Genomic DNA, 21,365 nt, shown 5'->3' with positions numbered 1-21,365 from the left:
AGGGTAGAAATAAGGGTGCTTGAGCAAATGCGGCAAAATTTTAACGTTTATCTATTAGAGCGTTTTTCACTTTTCCTGCAGATGTGAAAATATATAAAATAAAATGGTGGAGGGAAAAAAACTTTTTAACAATCCACTTGGTTCATCTAAATTTGGTCACCTAAATTAATATACTCCAAGATAAATGGGAAGATTGTGGTGATACACACTGAATTATGATGTTTTTAAAAATGTGAGGGCAGGAGCTCACTCCCAGAGCCTAGCACAATACTCTCTGCATTTAAGAAGAGCATAACAAGGGTATGTGCTGTGTAAGTGGGTACCTAAGTATCTAGATGTATTAGGAGGAAAGGGACAGAGAAGGTGAGTGCTGGTGGTGGGGAAGGCTGTCAACTATAGAAATCACTGTAAAATAAAATGAATCTAATTCTTTTCAAAGGTTGTGTTATTTGAGTAAATGCTTTTCAGTTTTTGCTTGAATGTCTATTACTGACCACAGTAAAAAGCAGCATAAGTAGGTAAGATCAGCGTCTCTGAATATTTGATTACGAGCCTGAGTACTTTCTCGAAAAGGCAAACATGTATTTTGACAACTTTAAAAAAACTATGTGATCACAATACTTATCACCAGAGAGAAATTTTTAACTTCTACAAAATATCAGTAAGAGCCAAGACAATCTAAGCACCATTTCAAAATGAAAAACATTTTTCTTTACAGAATTTTACAGCTGAAAAGGACTTTAAAAGGTCATCGAGTCAAATTCTTCATCATGTATAACTATATTCCTATTTTAATCAGATCTAAAATACTATACACACACACTTAACACCAAAAATTAACAATCTATGAAGAAGACTATTTTTTTGATAATCACAATAATATCTGACAACATTTGCAGGACACGATGGAATCTTGCATTACAAAGACACTTATTTATTTAGGATAAAGCAGGGTGAGGCTGGGTATTTCAGACATGTATCACCATATATCCTCCAAATCTGAGATTCAAGTAAGTCCTGATATCCAAAACCCATTTCTGCCCAAAACTATAGTCATATGTCTTGTACTGGGAGAAGAAGAAATTTTATTCCATGACCCTCCTTAGCACAGTTCTGTTTTATTTTTAATATACATCTGTGTCCCAAATATATGGATCAATTTTGGTGATGAAGATAAGATACAATGATAAGGTTTGCAATGATGGGACAAAGTAGTCAAGTCTGTAAAGAGAGACCACTCTGCTTTGAAAAGAATATCCAATTAGGGTCAAAAAGAAAAACAAAAGTATATATAAAATGTTCTTGAATCAATATATTCTGGCAATCAACTGTATATTTAACATTAAAATAATTTTAAAAAGACTTTATCTTTTATTAATATATAATGTAAAACCATTTTCAAATCAGAAAATTGTAGTCATTTAAAAAGTTAATCTTACTGTACAGACATATTAGCTGTAATGGATAAACTAGCATTGGGAAGCTTATCTAACACTAGTTTTGAAACCAGGTAGCAAGCTACATTAGAGTTTTAAAAATCAGCAAAGGTAAAGTACCTTTTTTCCTCCTTAAATGCATAGAAAATATACACCTTACATTGCTAAATATACAATAAGTAGGACGTTTACCATCAACCTAAAAAAAAGCTGTACCAAAATCTGTTCACAACAGGGTCATCACTGGTTTTAAGTTAGAGAATATGGGTTTTTAAATTTTGCAACTTAGAAAGTATTTATCAAATATAAATAGTTGCATTTAAAGATTAAATTTTAAATAGGTAACTCCCAATTTTGAGAAATCTGTAAATGCTTTAAAATGGACATCAATGACTATTAGTTAACCCGTTAAAAACAATTATAAGTACTAATATGTTCGTAAAATTATATTTCACTTGTAGAAAACCATATGGAAATAAATACTTGTTCACATTATGAATGACTTTTTAAAATGCTTACTGTACTTGGATTCAACTGCATTTTGACAGGAATACGTATCAATAAAAGTGCTTTATTTCTTAAGCCTATATGTCACGCAGCACCAGAAAAGCATTACTTTTTAAAAAATAGAAATCCAACAATTAAGAATTTTTTTAGAAAGAAGAAATATATATAATTTTTTTAGAGAGAAAAATATAATTCCAGATACCTGTTTGAATCTTGACTCTGTGTAGTTTGGATGTGAACTGATCATTAACTGTAAATATGTGACCATTTTCTATTTCCTTTGACTTGGGTTCCTTTGTGAGAACCCGCTGTGTTGGTTTACCACAGGCGAGGGACTGCAGGGCTCTAACAAGTTCTCTTTCAGGGATATCTGTCTCTTGTTGGATTTCCTGAAATTTCATCAGATTAACATAATTAGATTTTTTGAAAGATTAATTAGTAAGTAAAATTGACCAAGCAGTAATTAGGTAATTCCATTAAATAATTTACAACAAAGAACTTCCTGACTATTATGACTCTAAAATCTCACTTATTTGAACAAATTAGAGAAAAAGGTAGTTCAAATTACAAAATACTTAGAAGACATGTACTTTTTGTTTCAGAGATATAAAGCGTAGTCTAAGAATGTCATCCAGCAGAGATTATTAAGGGACCTGCTTTAATATTTAGGTAAAAAACAAAGTGTTAATCAACATATGACTGCTAATTTTACAAATACTCTACAATCATCCTCTCAAGTTTATCCATACTACTCTTCTGCTTAGCAACTTCTTTCCTAGAAATAATCAAAGTAAGAGTGACCTAAGGTCTTCTATCATACTATCAAAATTTACAATCCAAGTTGACCATTTTTACTGCCTGTATAACCAAATTAAGAAAAAAATTTTTTAAATACTTGATAATTAATACTAAATATGAAAAGCAACATGAAATATGTTTTGAAGTGCAGGTGATAATTTTTGCTACATTATTATGGCATGAATAAAATGTAATACTGAAAAAAAAGCAGTTCAGGAAAGAGTGAATCTGTAACTTTTAAATTCATTATATTCTTTTTATGTCAATGGGACAGTAAGAGAATTGTACATGTATATGATTTAGTCCCTTCACATCTACAGGTACTGTATGGTGCAGCAAATCTTCATATTAGGATACATCATTTTGATTCACATTGTATAAAGCTGTTTTTTTCTCAAAAGGAGCTCAGGAAGAGTGGGTATAAAGATGGTGTTATTCAGAGTATGTAACTGATATGGAGAGAGTTGTTCTCCCTTTCACAAGCCTCTGAAGAACAGTTTAGGCTTTTCTAAAGGACTGTCAGGTAAGTGAAACCGAAAGAAATGTGACCTTTAGTGATGACGATGTATATTCCCTTGCTTCAAATGATCTCAGTGTATCTACATACTTTAGACATGTAAATGTTAATCCCACCATATTAAATAGGTGCTATTAATAATTAGAATGTTAACTGTAATTATTATGTACATGCTAAAAGTGACTTATTTACATGTATTATTGTTTAACCATAGTCAAAGAACCGGAAATACCTTCTTAGGTGGTATTTTTTTTTTTTTTTTTTTTTTGTGGTACGCGGGCCTCTCACTGTTGTGGCCTCTCCCATTGTGGAGCACAGGCTCTGGACGCGCAGGCTCAGTGGCCACGGCTCATGGGCCCAGCCGCTCCGCGGCATGTGGGATCCTCCCGGATCGGGGCACGAACCCGTGTCCCCTGCATCGGCAGGCGGACTCTCAACCACTGCGCCACCAGGGAAGCCCCTTTAGGTGGTATTTTAACAACTACAGATCATTCCTAGAGGTAGCTACAGATCTTACTCAAATTACAACGGGGTTATGTCCTAATAAACTCATTGTACTGAGTAAGCCGAAAATGCATTTAATGCGCGTAACCTACTGAACATCCTAGCTGAGTCTAGCCTACCTTAAACATGCTCAGAACACGTACCTTAACCTATAGTTGGGCAAAATCATCTAACACAAAGCCTGTTTTTTATAATGGTGTTGAATATCCCATGTAATTATTGAATATTGTACTGAAAGTAAAAATCAGAATGGTTGTATGGGTACAGAACGGTGATAAGTGTATCAGTTGTTTACTCTTGTGATCACCTAGCTGAGAGCTGCAGCTTGCTGATCCCAGCCTGGGAAAAGATCAAAATTCAAAGTACAGCCTCAACTGAATGCGTACTGCTTTGTGCCATCATAAAGTTGAAAAATCTTAAGTCAAACCACCATAAGTCAGGAAATGTCTGTACTGCAATTCAATGTTCATCCTTCTATGCCATTTTTAAAAATACATCTACATATACACACACACACACACACACACGAATACAAATACACATATACATGTATGTACATTAACATACTTACCTGTACACTAGTATTAGTGTTAAATATAAACAGGATCACACCATATGAATTCTTCCATTAATTTCTTGATGATTTTGCATGTTTGCATAACGACGTTAAAGCTACAGGGAATTCCATAGTACTGCTCTATCACAATATGGAGATTGAGATTGTATCCAATTTTGTGATGGAGCATGCATTTCTGCCTGAGTACAAGAGCTAGGTTTCTGAAGCAGATTTCTAGAAATGTACTTGTTTCCTCAGAGTTATAAAGATTTTATAGACAGTGACAAACTGCCTTTCAAGTTTCTTAACTATTTAACTTCACAGCAGTTGTAAGTATTCATTCTCTCTACCTTCAAACACAGAACTGGCTTTTTCTTTTGCCTATCTATTGGGCTAAAAATGTTATCTCATTATTTTAATTTGTACTTCTATAACCAATAGGAGAAAAAACCATCTTTTTATGTTTACAAGATATCTGTAACTCTTCTTCTGTGCTTTATCTATTCGTATTCCTTCCACGTTTTTCTATTCAACTGTTTTTGTATCGATTTACTGGTGCTCTTCACGTATTACAGTTTTCAATACTCTTACTTGCTGTAAATAATTTCTCCTAGATTTTTTTTTTTTTTTTGGGGGGGGCGGTATGTGGGCCTCTCCCGTTGCGGAGCACAGGCTCCGGACGCGCAGGCTCAGCGGCCATGGCTCATGGGCCTAGCTGCTCCACGGCATGTGGCATTTTCCCGGACCAGGGCACGAACCCATGTCCCCTGCATTGGCAGGTGGACTCTCAACCACTGCGCCACCAGGGAGGCCCTCTCCTAGACTCTTTATCTTCTCTTTTAACTTATTTCATCATTTACATGTTTTATTACTTTTTACTTGGTTAAATCTGTCAGTCTTTTTCTTTGTGGTTTATGTAACAAGCTTGAAAAAAGGCCTTACTTATATCACGCTTATCAAAATATTGTTTTTTTCTATTACATTTATAGATTTGTGCTTACATCTACCTGGAATTTGATTTTACATTTGATATGACATATGGAACTAAGTTCGCCATACTATTTTCCTTCCATTCCCACAAATGAAGTAGCAGTTATTTTAATTTAGTTTATTAGAAATAGTAAATATATCGCATTCCAAACACCTCTCTATATACTCATCTGTTTCTGGACTCTCTATTTTGTTCAAATGACCTATGTGTCTACACATGTTAAAAACAATTTTAACTTTGAGGTATGTCTGGGTATTAAGACGTACTCCTTTCCCTCTTACTGGGCCTTCCCATCTCCCAAATCCCTGCCCCTCTTTGCCTATTCTTGTGCATTTTCTTGCCCAGATGAATTCTGGGATCAGCCTGTCAAGTTTCACAGAAAAGAAATCTTCCGCAGATTTGGACTGACATTTCACTGAATTTATAGGTGACTTAAAAAAAAAAAAGTCCTTTATAACACATAGCTTTCCCTTTCAGGTACATTTACCCTTCCATATTCTTTTCTTTTATTGCCTTTTTCGATTAAGTCTTCTACTTTTTGGGTTAGAATGATTCCTAGAAAGATTATGATTCTTATTAAAACATCCTTTTTCTCATGTCATTTTCAGATTAATTCTGATGTAGAGAAAAGTTGACTTAAAGTAAGTATGATTTATAGAAAAACTTTTCAACCAAACTCTCATTTCTCAGTTGATTATTATAGCTGACAATCATACTGTCGACAAACTTTGTCAACTCCTGATATTTATAAATTTCATTCCTTTTTCTTTTCTAGTGTGTTAATTAGGACCTGCAGAACAAGGCTGGATAGCAGTAGTAAAGGCAGGTATCCTAAATTTTTCCTAACCTTAATGGGAAGGTGTCTAACATTTTACTACTAATTACTGTTTGCTTAGGTCTCTCTCTTATTTAAAGCTTAGGTCTCTCATTAGATACACCCATATGCCATTAGGCATTTCATTCTATTCTTAGGTGGCTAAGAGTCCCCCATCTGGAAATAAGAAGTGGGGACTGACTCTTCTCGTGTGCTTTTTGCACATTTGTGGAAATCATTGATTTTCTCCTTGAAATGATGTCTGGTAATATAGCAGGTGATCAGTTAATTTTATTATTATTATAAAATCTCAGTAACTATCTGTTAACAAATTCCTTCTTTGTATTCCAGGAATAAACCCTGTTTGGACAGAGTGAATTATTATTTCAATAGACTGCTGAATATAACTTGCTAATAATATTTTACTTAAGATTTGTGTATTTATTTTGAATAACCTATAGCTTCCCTTTCTTTTTTGTATTTTCCTTGTTCAGTTTTAGTAATAAGGTTATGCCAGCCTCAGATATTTCCCAAGAACAATTTGTGTATTTTGCTTTCTGAGTTTAAAGTTCCCTGTATAGCTTTCAATTTTAATTTGCTAATTGTGTTATTCAAATCTTCTATATCCCTCTTTTTTATCATATAGTCAATCAGTACACTTGTGAGGGATTTCTGTAACTGTGGAATTGTCTATTTCTCCTTGTACTTCCAACCATTTTCCTTCATATATTGTTATGTCACATTACTGACATAAGTTCTCGATGAAATATCAATTACCACTGCTGTTTAATGGTTTTCTATTCAAATTCTGTCTGACATGAATTTTGCTACTGTCTACAATTAGCTTTTATATTTCACTCATTCTCAGAAATGTTTGAAAAGTATAATAAAGAACATTCAGAAAAATGTATTAATATCCATACCTCTTTCAAAAATTAAATGCTATTACTAAAAATCCAAGGTACAGATTACCACTATATGTATTTCCATATTTTAGCTGTTCTAAATCACAATACGGACTTCATTCCAAAAACTATATAAAAAGAGGAAAAGCCTGAAAGCCTGAGTAGCCTGACTACTATGGATTAAATGTGACACTACAATAAATGTCACCTTTTGTAGGCAGTTTCCAAGATGGCCCACAATGATCCTGGTACGTTTTAACCTTGTGTGGTCCCCTCACTGCACCAGGGCTGACTTGAGTGACCAAGAAAATAAGGAAGTGACGATATGTGACTTCCAAGGCTGGGTCATAAAGGCACTGCAGGTTCTTCCTGGGTCTCTTGGATGGCTTGCTCTAGGGAAAGTTAGCCACCAGGAGGCAAGGACAATCAAACAGCCATGTTTGGTAAAGCCCATGTGGAGAGAAACTAAGACCTCTTACCAACAGCCAAAACAAACTTGCCAGCCACGTGGAAGAAGGTGCATACTGATAGCATTTTCCAGCCCTAGACGAACATTAGACAACTAAAGCCCCAGCTGACATCTTAAACTCACGAACGAGTCCAAGCCAGAACCACCCAGAAAGCCCCTCCTGAATCCCCAACCCACAGATACCACGAAAGATAATAAACTGTTAGTGGTTGCTTTAAAACATGAATTTGAGACCTGTTGTGTGGCATTAAATAATGAATACACCATCTTACTGAACTTATAAAGAAAGAATATTCAAAAATAAGAGATCAGCTTCCTTTAGTAATTACTATAGTTAAATACTTTTAACTGTCTCCTCTAATTTGTGGCAATTTCTGTAAAAGAGATGTCTAATAAAACTTATGCAGCAGACTGACTATAAGGACATAGTGCGAGTAAAGACAAAAAACTTCACGTGCCTTTTCACTATTCCCTGGTTTGAGATGCAAGCAGCCAGAAGGTTTTGGAGCCATAGGAATGGCATTTTACATACGCCACTTATGCTCAGGCTTCTGGTTTGTGACTTAGCTAAAATTTAAAATATTACAGGAATTTTCTACTTAATTTTACCTTCTACCTGAATCACTGCTCACTAGCCTCACTGATCGCAAGCTGACTGGGACGAGAAAAGGAAGCCTGAACCACTAAAATTACTAGCAATTCCAATAATGGCTTAAGAAAATCAATTTATGTTTTTGTTTATCCCACTATTTTTGCCAGCTCTTTATAAAGTAGGACCCTGAAAACCAACTGCAGCATTTATCAAGTAGCTTATTTTGTTTAAAATATATTATCCATGAGAACAGCAGATTAAAACATCCAAGCTGTTAAAGATAATTCAATTCCACCTGTCTGAAAAGGCTTACAATGTTTGGGTAAGGTACTCAATACTTACTTAATCAATATTCTTTAGAACTCAATCACATTTAACTTGTGCTTGAAACTTAAAGTTATTCCCTAGGTAAAACACGCCTGGAAATTTATAAGAGCAAAACCTCTTGGCTTAGCCACTGACCTAAAAATAAAACACTTATGTTTCAAAATATTTCCTTGAGGTATATCACATAAAAACAGTCATCTCTTAACTATATCATCATCACAAAAAGAGAATATGGAGATGAGTATTAAAATAGGCCTAGAATTTAATCTTGCTCTTCATTTCAAACTTAAACTTATTTCTTCCTATATTCATTCACCTATGTCTGAAAATTGATTTTCAGTTAAGTATAAATATGGCTATAATTCTACAGCTTTTTAAAATATTCATTCCTTATCTTTAATTTAAACTTACTAAAAATCACATGATCTTCATTTCAACTCCAACCTACTCATCAAAGGTATGGGAAAAGACTAAATGAATTTAATTCAATCAAATCATGACTTAATGGGAGAAATAAAAAGTATATTATAATATATATACTCTAAGAAAAAAAAAGAAAGTTGACACTATCAAAATAGTGTAAAATTAGCATAAGGATAGACATAGAAATTAATGAAATAGATCAGAGTGTGCAGAAATAGACCCACATACATATGGTCAACTGAATTTTTTTTTTTTTTAAATAAAGGGCTCAAAGTAATTCAAAGGGAAAAGACTAGTGTTTTGGACAAATGATGCTGAAATGAACAACTGAATACCTATGTGTGGGGAGGAAATAATTCTTAATCCTTACCTCTAACCATACCAAAAAAATTAACTTGAAATTGATCATAGGCCTAAATGTAAAAGCTAAAACTATAAATCACTTAGAAGAAAATCTTTGCAAACTTGGGATAGCCAATAATTTCTTAGATAGGATATCAAAAGCATGAACCATAAACGTAAAAAAGTGGCCACTGGACTTCGTCAATATTAAAAAGTTCTGCTCTTCAGAATATAACATTAAGAAAATGAAAAGGCAAGTGACAGACTGTGAGAAAATATTCACAGAACATAGATTTGATGAAGGATTTGTATCCAGAATTTGTAAAGAACTTTTAAAAAACCCGATAAAGATATGAACAAAGAATTCACCAAACAAGACATATAAGTGGCATATGAACAAATAAAAAATGCTCAATGTCATTATTAGTCAAGGAAAGAAATTAAATCCACAATGTATACATACAATTACACACCAGCTAAAATGGCTAAAATTTAAAAGACAATACTAAATTTTGGAGAGGATGTGGGGCAACTAGAACTCTCCTACACTGCTGGCAGGAATGTAAAATGGTAAAAATCACTTCAGGATGCAGTTTGGCAACTTCTTTAAAAAGTTAAACATATAGCTCTATTCACTACAGTCTAAATCTGAGAACAACCCAAATTCCGGGTGAGAATCAGAAACAAATGGTTAAAATGCACATAACCAGCCCATACCTCAAATGTGTATTTTTCTCTATTATTGAAGAGCATTAATATGGTCATCTGGAAAGTGGAGACTTGCAATATATGCTTCCGCGTATTAGAGCCAGTTACTTGTGCCCCTCCAACACCAACTTCAGATCCATCTTCCTGTTTAATTGTTTAAATATAAAAATAGAAACAAGATATAATTATCTCCTAGTAACTTTAACAGTATATTTGAAAAATAAGTTCTGTAATGCCCAACCTCCCCTTAACAAAATGATATAAACTCATTCCTATATAAAAATGAAATGTTATTTTAAAAGTGTACGTGTAAATATGTGTGTATACATACACACAAGGTCTTTATTTAGGACTGTCCCATTTTTTTCCATTATGAACATTTTAATGTATCTGAGCAAGTAATGAGTAATTCCTTATATTTATAACTAAAATTATGTTAACAGTACACAATGGGATAATAATGGACTTATAAGATGCTACTGCCATTATACTACTACCCTAAAGTAGTATTAGGTTTCTTTCTGTGTGGTCTGATCATGGTAAGATTTCAAATAATAGCACAGGATGGGGAGAAAAAACCTCTGCCATCCTTGAAGCCTATTCCTGCTCTATGATTTAGAAGTACAAAGTAGAAATTCAGTCCTCAATAATTAACATATGAATTATGTTTTAAAAACCTACTGATCTGTTTAATAAAACCTCAAAAGATAACATGATTATTTAGGGAAAAAACCCTCTCCTTTAAAACAGCAACAAGAAAGCAACAATTAAAAGCTGAGTTCTTCAGTATGTATCCTTGACCTTCCCACTTACAGTTAAATATATAATAGTGTCAAACATTATTCAACTAACTGAACTCTAAGGACTATTTCCCACTTCAATTAAATATAAAAATTAGAACATGTATATAGGCATCTTCAACAATATTAAAAAAAAACGTTGGTGTTGCAGTGACAAGTAAGATTTTAATTAAAATACTTAATGAAACTGTTTTTGCTGCCAAGATGACAACTTAGGTATTTTTAATGTTTTTTAGAAGCTTTTTATTATTTTGCCATTTTAAGCCAAATGACCCTGATTTGATTTATACCAAGCAATGAAGTAAATTATTACTCTAAACCTCACAATTTTACATATAAAAAAGCAATTACTTCTTTAAATGAAGGCACTTCTCTAGCGTATTGTTTTTTTTTTCTTTTTGCGTTATGCGGGCTCTCACTGCTGCTGCCTCTCCCACTGCGGAGCACAGGCTCCAGACGCGCAGGCCCAGCGGCCACGGCTCACGGGCCCAGCCGCTCCGCGGCACGTGGGATCCTCCCGGACCGGGGCACGAACCCGCGTCCCCCGCATCGGCAGGTGGACCCCCAACCACCGTGCCACCAGGGAAGCCCCTGTATTGTTAATTTTTAAATAATCACTTTAGCAACATTTTGTACATTTCACAAATCTTACGTGTTAGCTTTCCCGGTTTCAATTTATTGGAAATAAGGATTATAGGAGACTGAGAATTTTGAAAAGGAACTCATGGCTTTGTATGCCCTCAAATCCATTATTTTATGCAATATTATCTCAAATCTAATCTTATAAATAAAACATGTAATTATATTATTTATTCCATAAGGAAGGCTACTGGTATAGTCTTCATATTGTCAAATGAAGTTAGCAACTAAGGGAACAGAAATCAATAAATCAAAGCCGAAGTTTCCCTCTTTTTAATATTTGAAACAGGTAAGGAAATAAAATAAATAAATAATTTATCCAAGTCAACAAAAATCACAAATCACTTCTGCAGACTAATTTTAAGTTACTTAATAAAAATACCTTCAAACTATTAATATTTACCTTTTTAACTGGTCCATAAAAGGTGGCATTGAGATCTGCAGAACCCATATGATGTTGGAGTGTGAGCTGTCGACCACTGTGTTTGGCTAAGTAAAACCTTCAGCAAATCAAACCAGGTTTTTGAGAATCATGTAATTTATATATGTGAAATTATAAACTACCAACCCTTAACAAATATATATGTAAGGGAGACTTTAAAAGCTAAACAAAACCTTAGGAATCAAGTTCAGTTCCAATTTTTTTTACAGAAAAGAAGCCCTAAATAAGGGGTGGGGGTGGCTGGGTGGGAAACAGACCTAAGAAACTTAGCTAGATATTAAGTGATAAAGGTAGCACACTAAGTACTTTCTACCAGTACATTTATTTGCCCCTGGCTGCTGCTCAGCCACCGCTGTTTATATGACCTCCTTTCTCCACAGTTAACCCAATAAGCAAGTCACCCCAAGCTAGTGTCAGACATCAGCAATACAAAATATATCCTAACCATGCATTAATGCTGAAGAAAGCAGACTGACATTCCTCTGAAAAGTTTATGCAATTCATCCTTACATATTAAATGCATAAAGGATAACATGAGATTTAAAAAATGGAGTATATACCCCTTCAATTGGGGACACTACTGAATGCTCAAATTTATCTAAATTCTGGACAATTTGTACTTAGAAATACAAAGTTTGATCTACATTTACCTTCTGAATATCTCAAAAGCATGTCTTGGTGCTGGTGGGATGTTGCACTTTGGTGTGGCTGACTGAGTGGGCCAATAACCTGTTGTGAGCACCCGAACTGTGAGATCAACACCACCTAAAGATACCTGTGGAAAAGAGAAGAAAATGTTCCCCCCTAATTAGCTAGGATGTGTTATCTGTTCCATACAGACACTGTGTTAGAGTTATCAAAGTAGTTATCTCCATATCCAACATTCAGCAAATAAAACACATCTTCTTAAAAGTTACACTCATCCAATGTTTTCCTAATTTTAACTATCCTGGCACATTTATAATTATTGCTTAAGATGCTGAATTTACAATACCGATCAAAGTTCCTAGCATATGAACAAAGTCTTACTGGTGTCATTGAAAAGTACAGAGATTTTGGTCCTCAAGATTTTTTTCAGATAAAATGTCAAGGGGCCATTATCAGTATCATTTTAGGGAAAATTCTAGAACAATACCTTTCATCTCAGCTTTTAAACATTTTTAGCATCTTAACACAGAAACAACACATTTCTAATATCCCAGTCACATTTCAACTATATTGACCATAACCTCCATGTTTTCACATGCAGCTCACATTCTAACAACCTCTGCACAGGACACTAGATCCAGTTCTACACAGCAGGTGCTCTATAAGCATTTGCATAATGTTTGACTACCTCTACAAAATATATGCTAGCATTACCATCACAATTAGATATTTTTTCTTTTTAAATAAATTACAATTTTAAGAAAACAAAAATAAAACACATCAGAAGAAATTCTAAAGGGGGAAATATCTTTATTTTTAATATTCACAGCTTGTTTTAAACCATTATTCCATTTTTATGTAACCTGGATGATTTAGTGATAGAAATTCTTTAAAGAGAAAAATGAGTTTATAAATATCAAGAAGTATTCCACACTCAGATTTCTTCATAAATATCTAATAAATGATTTACTCTATTTTAAAGAAACTGAATCCAGAAATCTTACATGACACATAGGAGAGATGATCACAGCAGACTCTTAGATGATGAATGGAGAAGGGGCTGAGAACTGTTTGTACACTTGTAATTGGGAAGGGGGTCACAACTTGGTTCAATCCACCCAAGACAATGAAGTCTTTCATCTCTTTTCCCATATCTCCACGTCTTGCTCCCTAATCTTCAAGTCTTTCCTCAAAATGTTGTTTTTTAAAGGAGGCCTTCCTCAACCACTCTTCCTTGCTACAGATTTCCTCTATATCTCCTATCACCAGCTAAGGTGCTATGTAATTACTTATCTTATTGATCATCTGTCTCCCAGATTGGAAAGTAAGCTCCAACATGGCAGGGATTTTTGTCTATTCTCTGCTGTATGACCAGTGCCTAGAAAAATGCTTGGCACAGAAACAATGAGTTATTTGTTAAATTAAAAAAAGAAAAAGAGGGCTTTCCTGGTGACGCAGTGGTTAAGAATCCGCCTGCCAATGCAGGGGGCATGGGTTCGAGCCCTGGGCTGGGAAGATCCCACATGCCAAGGAGCAACTAAGCCCGTGCGCCCCAACTACTGAGCCTGCGCTCTGCAACAAAAGAAGCCACCGCAATGAGAAGCCCGCACACCGCAGCGAACAGTAGCCCCCCGCTCACCACAAATAGAGAAAGCCCATGCACAGCAACGAAGCCCAATACAGCCAAAAATAAATAAATAAAATAAATTTATTAAAAAAGAAAAAGAAAGAACCTCAAGGAACTATTACTCTAATGGTTTGGATCTTTTCTTTCTACCTCTCTTAGTAATATATATATATATATTTTGCGGTATGCGGGCCTCTCACTGTTGTGGCCTCTCCGTTGTGGAGCACAGGCTCTGGACACGCAGGCTCAGCGGCCATGGCTCACGGGCCCAGCGGCTCCGCGGCATGTGGGATCTTCCCGGACCGGGACACGAACCCGTGTCCCCTGCATCGGCAGGCAGACTCTCAACCACTGTGCCACCAGGGAAGCTCCTCTTAGTAATATTTTTAAACCATTCAGCTTATTTTCCAAGATAGCACGTGCCAGGGACAAGTACACAGAAACAGAGGTACCAGAAAAGTCTGTCTGGATGTGATATGATTTGCTGATATAAATAAACAGAAATATGATAGCAAGGTGGTTTTCCTGTTCCTAACCCCATTAAAAAAGTAAAACACAGGAAAAAATGCACACTTAAATTTCCCTCAGCAAAATAAATATGACTTATCTAATAAAATATACAAGTATTTAGCATTTTAAGAAAAGTACTTGTTAATATGACTTCTGAAAGTAAACAGAAGAGTCATTCTCTTGTATATTTAAACAGGCCAAGAACCTTCAAGGAAGTTACAGAGAATTATCTGAGGATTGATGATGTTTTAAAAGGGTTCCAAGATTTCAGAAAGTTCAAGATTTGTTTTGATTCCTCTGTCACTTTTCATCAAATCTTTCTAATGAAGATTAAGGCTCAGGAGACGTAAAGCTTAAGATCCTTAGTTTAAACAATTACAAAATAGCCAATAATTGCATGCAAATAATGGCCTTACAAAGTGAAAGCTGCAACCAGATTAGCAGATATACAACTTTGAACATCTTGATAAGTATTCTACTTACTGGGATAACAAATTATGAAACAAATATTCCACCATAAAGTGCAGGATATATCTGAATAATCAAAATGAAAGAATAGAAAATGCACAACTTCATAACAATAGAAAATAACAAAAGCAAACAATCTGATGAAATGATCACGTTGAACAATCATTCCCTCTTTTTTAAATAAGTGCAAGAGAGTGGTCGAGAGTAAATAAAGACCGTAATTTTCTTGTCAAAATGCCTTCAACTACCACAGATAAGGTAATTAGACAGCTAAAAAAATAGTAAGGGTTCTGGACCCATCCGGGAACATTCCTTTACATGGTTTCAATACAGCATTTATTCAGACCAGGTTATCTCCTTATAGCTCTTAATATGTGTAACATTAGTGGAAGAAAAACAAAAAAATGTACCATATGAAAATATGATTTTTATCAATGCATTAGACAGAATGAAGCACAAATCCCTGAACAATCTAAAAGAGAAAAACATCTAGGATAATCACATTATTCAGTCCCTGCCCACTCAAATTTCTATTTATCACAGAGTCTATCTTTCCTGCTCTCAGCCTTTCTCCACTGTAAACGTCTGAGGCAAATCACACAACTATTTATAACAAAGAGGAAACAGAAGTCCCTCTGAGTCAGAATCTCTTAATATATATAAATGTCCATTTCTACAGAATTAGGTATTTTCACATATTTTGTTTGTGATGAGACCTATGGGATCAGTAGAAGTGATGATCTTATATTTAAATATCAAAGAAAAGACCTCCAATTTTTTTTTAATGGTTGTGACATGTTTTAATTATGAAGTAGTATATTGTCAGTTGAGAGAGAAAACATTAAAGAAAAAATGTGGAGTTCTCTAAACTTAAAGTTACAGTTGAAAAACAGTTTAAAAAAAAAAGAAGAGAGAAGGGAAAATTCTGAACTTCATTAAACCCCACTGAATCTTCACAAAACCCCACTGGACTCCAAGGCCATATAAGTTGCAGCTTACTGCCTTCTGGGAATCACAATACAAAACCACATTTATAACACACTAGCATCAGTGTTTTTATACTCAGTTCACCCTCCACCGACCCTGAGGATGTCAGGCCCATTTATCCTGACATTTCAGATGAATAAGAATACTGACGTACAGGAAAATCAGGTAACAATTCTAAGATAGCACCATCCTGGGGTAAAGTAAAAGGAAGAGCATTAAAACTCAGTAAGCTTGCCTAAGCCTGGTATTCTTTAACTAACCTAAAAATGGTTATAACAGCAGAATCACTATTTATTAAATTTTCAGTATATTCCTTCAAGTGGGGAAGATAAACTAAGTTTTATAAGAATAAGAAAAAATATTTTAAGATTAATAGTTAGAAAAAGAGGTTATATGGGAGAAATAATTTTTAAAGCACTCACAGACAATACATATGTTGTCACTAATGGCATTTAAAGAAATGACATGGGGTGGGGGGAAGGATAAATTGGGAGACTGAGATTGACATATACACACTACTATATATAAAATAGGTAACTAATAAGGATCTACTGTATACCACAGGGAACTCTACTCAGTACTCTGTAATGGCCTATATGGGAAAAGAATCTAAAAAAAAAAAAGAGTGGATATATGGTATGTACAACTGATTCACTTTGCTGTACACCTGAAATTAATATAACACTGTAAATCAACTATACTCCATAAAAGGTTTAAAAGAAATAAAGAAATAACACCAGCAATTCAGTTATCTGATTGGATGAAAATGCCCATTACAAAGGACTTTACATAAACACATTTATATAAGTAGAAATTAATGAAGAATCTTACCCCAGTGGCCTGTAGATGTTGCCTGAACTCATCCATAGTTGTGTTTGAGATGCTCATATCCCTAAACATTCCTTCCAGTTTTGATGTGAATTGACATCCACATTCAGTCTGTGGAAGAAAAACAAATATACACAAATAAATGATGGATTTTACTATTAGAAAATGTACAAAGAAACTCTTCCATGTTACTGTCATCCTTCCTAAATCTTTCCAATAGTTGTTCTATGTCTGTGGATACCAACTTCAGTGTGATTAAGATTAATCCAAGAATTTTATTTTAAAATGCAAATTCCCAGACTCTCTCTGAGATTCCCATAAACCTCACTGAAGGCAGTACTCAGAACTCTTATATTTTCAGCAAGAAACACCCAAATCAGGTGATATGGGTACAAGTAGTCTGTGAACCACACTTTGTGAAACAGAACTATATGGTGATATTCCCTTTATTGTTTCCCTTGTACTAATCCTCCCCCAGATCTCCATGAATGAATGTATCTGCCACACCAAGAGAAATTCCAGCACACTGTGAATGCCCCAGAACTTGAACAAATCTAATAAGTACAGCCTGCTCAAAAAAAAAAAAAAAAAAAAATCTAGTTTTATTAATTTGGAGAAGTATTTTAAATCAATTAAGTATTTCCCAGTCACATGTTGCTGGTGCTCAATTATGTGATAATCATCATTAGTGACGTGCACTCCAATCCATCTTTTTTTTTTCCCATTCCATCTTAAATACACCTTACCTTTAACTTAGAAATCATATTTTTTTCAGAGTCATCAGAAACACTTTTATTTGTGAGAAGTCTCCTTGCCAAGTGTTGTTTATAGTAACGTTCAAATACATCTTTTTCTTGCATAAACCTAAAAAGGACCATTGCCTTATCCAATATTGTTTCTACTTCTTGTTCTGTTAGCTGCAAACCATTGAAAAGACAATTTAACAATTACACAATTTTAGTTCTACAAATACAGCATCACAGTTCATCAATAGTTTAAAAACAGTTTGATAACAAACATAAACATCTGGTTGAGATATGTCAGAAGGAGGGATCTAGTGCGAGAAAGTGCCTCCTACTTTATCTAGTAGCACGACTCTTAAATCCTCATCTAGTGCAGCATTAATCAGGGGCTGGAATGGAGTTCCACTCCCTAGTGGGCTACCTCTGAAAGGGAGGCATGAAGTGATACATGGCTGGATTAAAGGATGACTGAGAACAGAAGAAATGAAATTTTAATCACATAAAAGAATTTTACCATGCCCTTGCGTAGTATCTAGGCAGAAACTTACATGGCCAAAAGACAGATATTTTTATATAAGCTCATTCAGAATCTAAATTGTGCAACCAGAACGGTAATAATTTGTTATAATTCCAGAAGTAAAAAGGCCTCTTGCCCCAATCTTTTAAATAAGGGCAAGATGATACTGTGGCAGGTTGTATTAAGCTTATATTAAAAATATGGTAGACTGCTCAGCTGTGTATTTTCTATTTGGTGCCCTTAGTAATCTTCCTCTTATTTCTTTGTTATAGCTACCTATTTGTTGCTTTGCCCTTCTGTCTCACAAATCCCAAGATGAAGTCAAGAAGACCAATTCACGTGTGACCACAATCTGCTTATTTTGATTTTCTGTGCTGTAGTGAGCTTCCAAGATCCCAGATATATTATAAAGGCTTGAAACTGAGCTTCCATATATGCTTTCAAACTATTTTCTGATACCTATTCTAGTCTGTGCCTTCAAATTTTTGGCACTCAAGTATTGTTTGATACGTAACCCCCAGAACCAGGTGACAGCAAGCAACATTCTATGTGCCACATGGATAGCTATAGTCTAGTTCCTTATTATCTCTATAGCATATCTAACCCTCACAATCTCAAGTCTATGGATGTGTAGTTGTTTTTGATGCCAGTTACACATTCAATGAAATGTCAAAGTACTTTTGACCATTTCAAATACTTGAAACAATCCTTTCAAATATCACAGTGCACATTTAAGCACAGCAAAGGAGGACTGTTTAATTTTATATCTACAAAATTCCCTAATTTTATATTTTATTTCCTAATTTTATATCTACAAATATAACTTAATATATTTTCAAATGCATTAATACTTACCCCTTTGACTCCCTTTTTCAGCTTATCATCAATAAATAATGAGAGGTATTCAGGGGACCTGGAGTTGAGGTTGAGAAAATACTCAAAGTCACCCGCAATAGTTTGTTTAAAGAGCCGGTCGTTATTAAACGATTCCTGGAGGAAGCGATCAAACCTACTCTTCAGATCCAATAAGCCCTTCCAAATAAAAACAAAGAAACTTAGGATACATTATAATAACTTTTCTATAAACAATACATGTGTAACTACACACGTTTAACTTTGCTGGTAATAAATGTGTGCATTCAGTGTTAAACTTACAGATTCTACATTGCTATTTTCAAGCCTGTTTCTAAGCCTGTTAAAAATGTCAGTGGTGAGAGAAGTATTCTATCTTCCATTTATGTATTATTCTATTAAAGATGAACCAAAGATTCTCCTCACTTTTTCTCCCCACCTTCCTCTATCTTGACTGAATGGGTGAACCTGAGAGAAAATTAGCTTTAAAAATGCATAGAGAAAGCTTATTTATATTAAAATATGAAAACCTTGAGAGCATAATATATTTGTTGTACTGCTTGAAAGCAAAGTATCTTGAACCAAAAAGTCACTAAAACACAGTTATTTTTTCTTGAACACACTAAGGTAGTATATGAACTCTAAAGCATACAAAAAAGTAGAAAGAACTTTCATTCTTGAGACTATTTAAATAAAGACTTCTTCATCAGACAAGCTCATAAATGAAAAGAAGTGGGTGAGTTTGTACCCCTGATAAAAATATACATGCTTTCCAAAATTCTAAAATATTTAGGATAATTACATATTAATTTACCACTGGAAAAATTAAGTCAGAAATACATACTACATAGCTTTGTAAAAGTGACCTTTTTAGCACTTGTCAAAATTACTTTATGATAAAGAGAATCTTCTGTATTTACTCACCTGGATATAGTCAACGGGATTCTTTCCTTCTCCTTCCTCAGAAACAAGGGCTTTACCTTGTTCCCTCAAGTAGGAACTCATACACTCACACATTGTTTTCAAACCATTTGGCACACGACTAAATAACTTGTACATGCAAGCAAGGTCTGCAATCAGAACAGACACACAAATTGGCTACATTAAAAATCAAGAAATTTGAATCCCTGTTCATGCTAATTTGCAATACTTAAAGAAGCTTATTTCTCCATTATGATCATTTGCTGGCCACATGAAAAACTATTTAAAAAAAAAAAAAACCCCAGGAAAACAGGGGAAAAAAGCTAGTTAATGGTTATTATTCCAATTTACAAAATACGTCTTACAGATGAGATACTTTAAAAGCATCAATAAAATGTCATAGCAAATTTTAGTTTACATGGAAGAGATGTCCAAACAGCATAATAGTCACAAAAAATGAAAACTGAAGTTTTGAGTTCCTATATAATTTAGCCTATATAATTCTAATCTAGAATCTAGTTAATACTGCAAAACAACTATCAAAAGGATAACTTTAACTGTGGTATACCTGGCAGTTAATGTAATAAAGAAGAAATTTAAAAATGAATTAAAGTCTTACAGATAATTTTTAAGTATATCTATCTCAAAAGTTCAAATGACAACCATGACAACAGATAAAATTAAATATACTAGGATTTATTTCATTACACATCATGGTAAAATTCATGTGAAATTTACAGCATAAATTCCTATTCTTTAATATTTTCCTCAGAGCAATCCCTAATATTTCCCAGGTGTTGACCTAAGCCAATATGTATATTTTAAAAATTGGTTTATCTCACTACATTGTTTTTAATTAGAAGGAAAACTCTGGACTCTATTTTTTACAAGATTAAAATGTGGAGTTAAAATACTGCTTTTCCATACGTCTAATGTATCTACGAAATAAGAATTTACTGGGAGGCTATAGTGTCAAAACTTTACAATGATATAAAAAGGCTTTATGATTGAGAACTTTTAAATATGGAGTTAAGTACAGCAGTTTCTAGATCAGTAGCTGGAAAACTGTTTTCTGTAAAGCACCAGAGAGTAAATATTTTAAACTTGTAGACCATATGGTCTCTTTTACCACTACTCGATTTTGCCATTGTAGCCATAAAGAAGCTGCAGATAATACATAAATGAATGGGCATGACTGTGTTCCAATAAAACTTGATTTATGGACACTGAGATCTAAAACTTATATAATTTTCATGTGTAATGAAATATTACTCTTTTGATTTTTTTTTTTTTTTCAAGCAAACTGATAGTGGGCCAGATTTGGCAGACAGGCTATAATTTGCCCACCCTGGTCTACATTTATAAGAGCAACTCAGACCTTAAGACTGAAGTTGTATGTATTTTAAAGATACCTGGACACAAGTTTTACAAAAAAGGCTTCAAAATTTGTTTCAATGACTTTCAAAAGCAAATTTCATTAAAAAGTGCTTCCAT

General features: G+C 34.2%; 1 protein-coding gene across 2 annotated transcripts in view; it reads right to left on the bottom strand.

Annotated features, from left to right (window-relative positions):
- Nucleotides 1-21,365, bottom strand: part of CUL3 (cullin 3) — a 74,026-nt gene that overhangs the window by 7,860 nt on the left and 44,801 nt on the right. For both annotated transcript variants that reach the window (XM_024763189.1, XM_024763190.1), the window contains exons 6-13: nt 19,875-20,020; nt 18,954-19,130; nt 17,585-17,755; nt 16,842-16,949; nt 12,421-12,545; nt 11,732-11,828; nt 9,899-10,033; nt 2,146-2,332 (exon numbers count right to left, since the gene is read on the bottom strand). In XM_024763189.1, the coding sequence (XP_024618957.1) occupies nt 2,146-2,332; nt 9,899-10,033; nt 11,732-11,828; nt 12,421-12,545; nt 16,842-16,949; nt 17,585-17,755; nt 18,954-19,130; nt 19,875-20,020 (1,146 nt within the window). The remainder of the gene's footprint in view (nt 1-2,145; nt 2,333-9,898; nt 10,034-11,731; nt 11,829-12,420; nt 12,546-16,841; nt 16,950-17,584; nt 17,756-18,953; nt 19,131-19,874; nt 20,021-21,365) is intronic.

The sequence above is a fragment of the Neophocaena asiaeorientalis genome, unplaced genomic scaffold (genome assembly GCF_003031525.2).
Source record: "Neophocaena asiaeorientalis asiaeorientalis breed wild unplaced genomic scaffold, Neophocaena_asiaeorientalis_V1.1 scaffold86, whole genome shotgun sequence".
Lineage (NCBI taxonomy): Eukaryota > Metazoa > Chordata > Mammalia > Artiodactyla > Phocoenidae > Neophocaena > Neophocaena asiaeorientalis.
The sequence above is the reverse complement of the archived record's forward strand: the minus strand, read 5'-3'. Positions and strand labels throughout refer to the sequence as shown.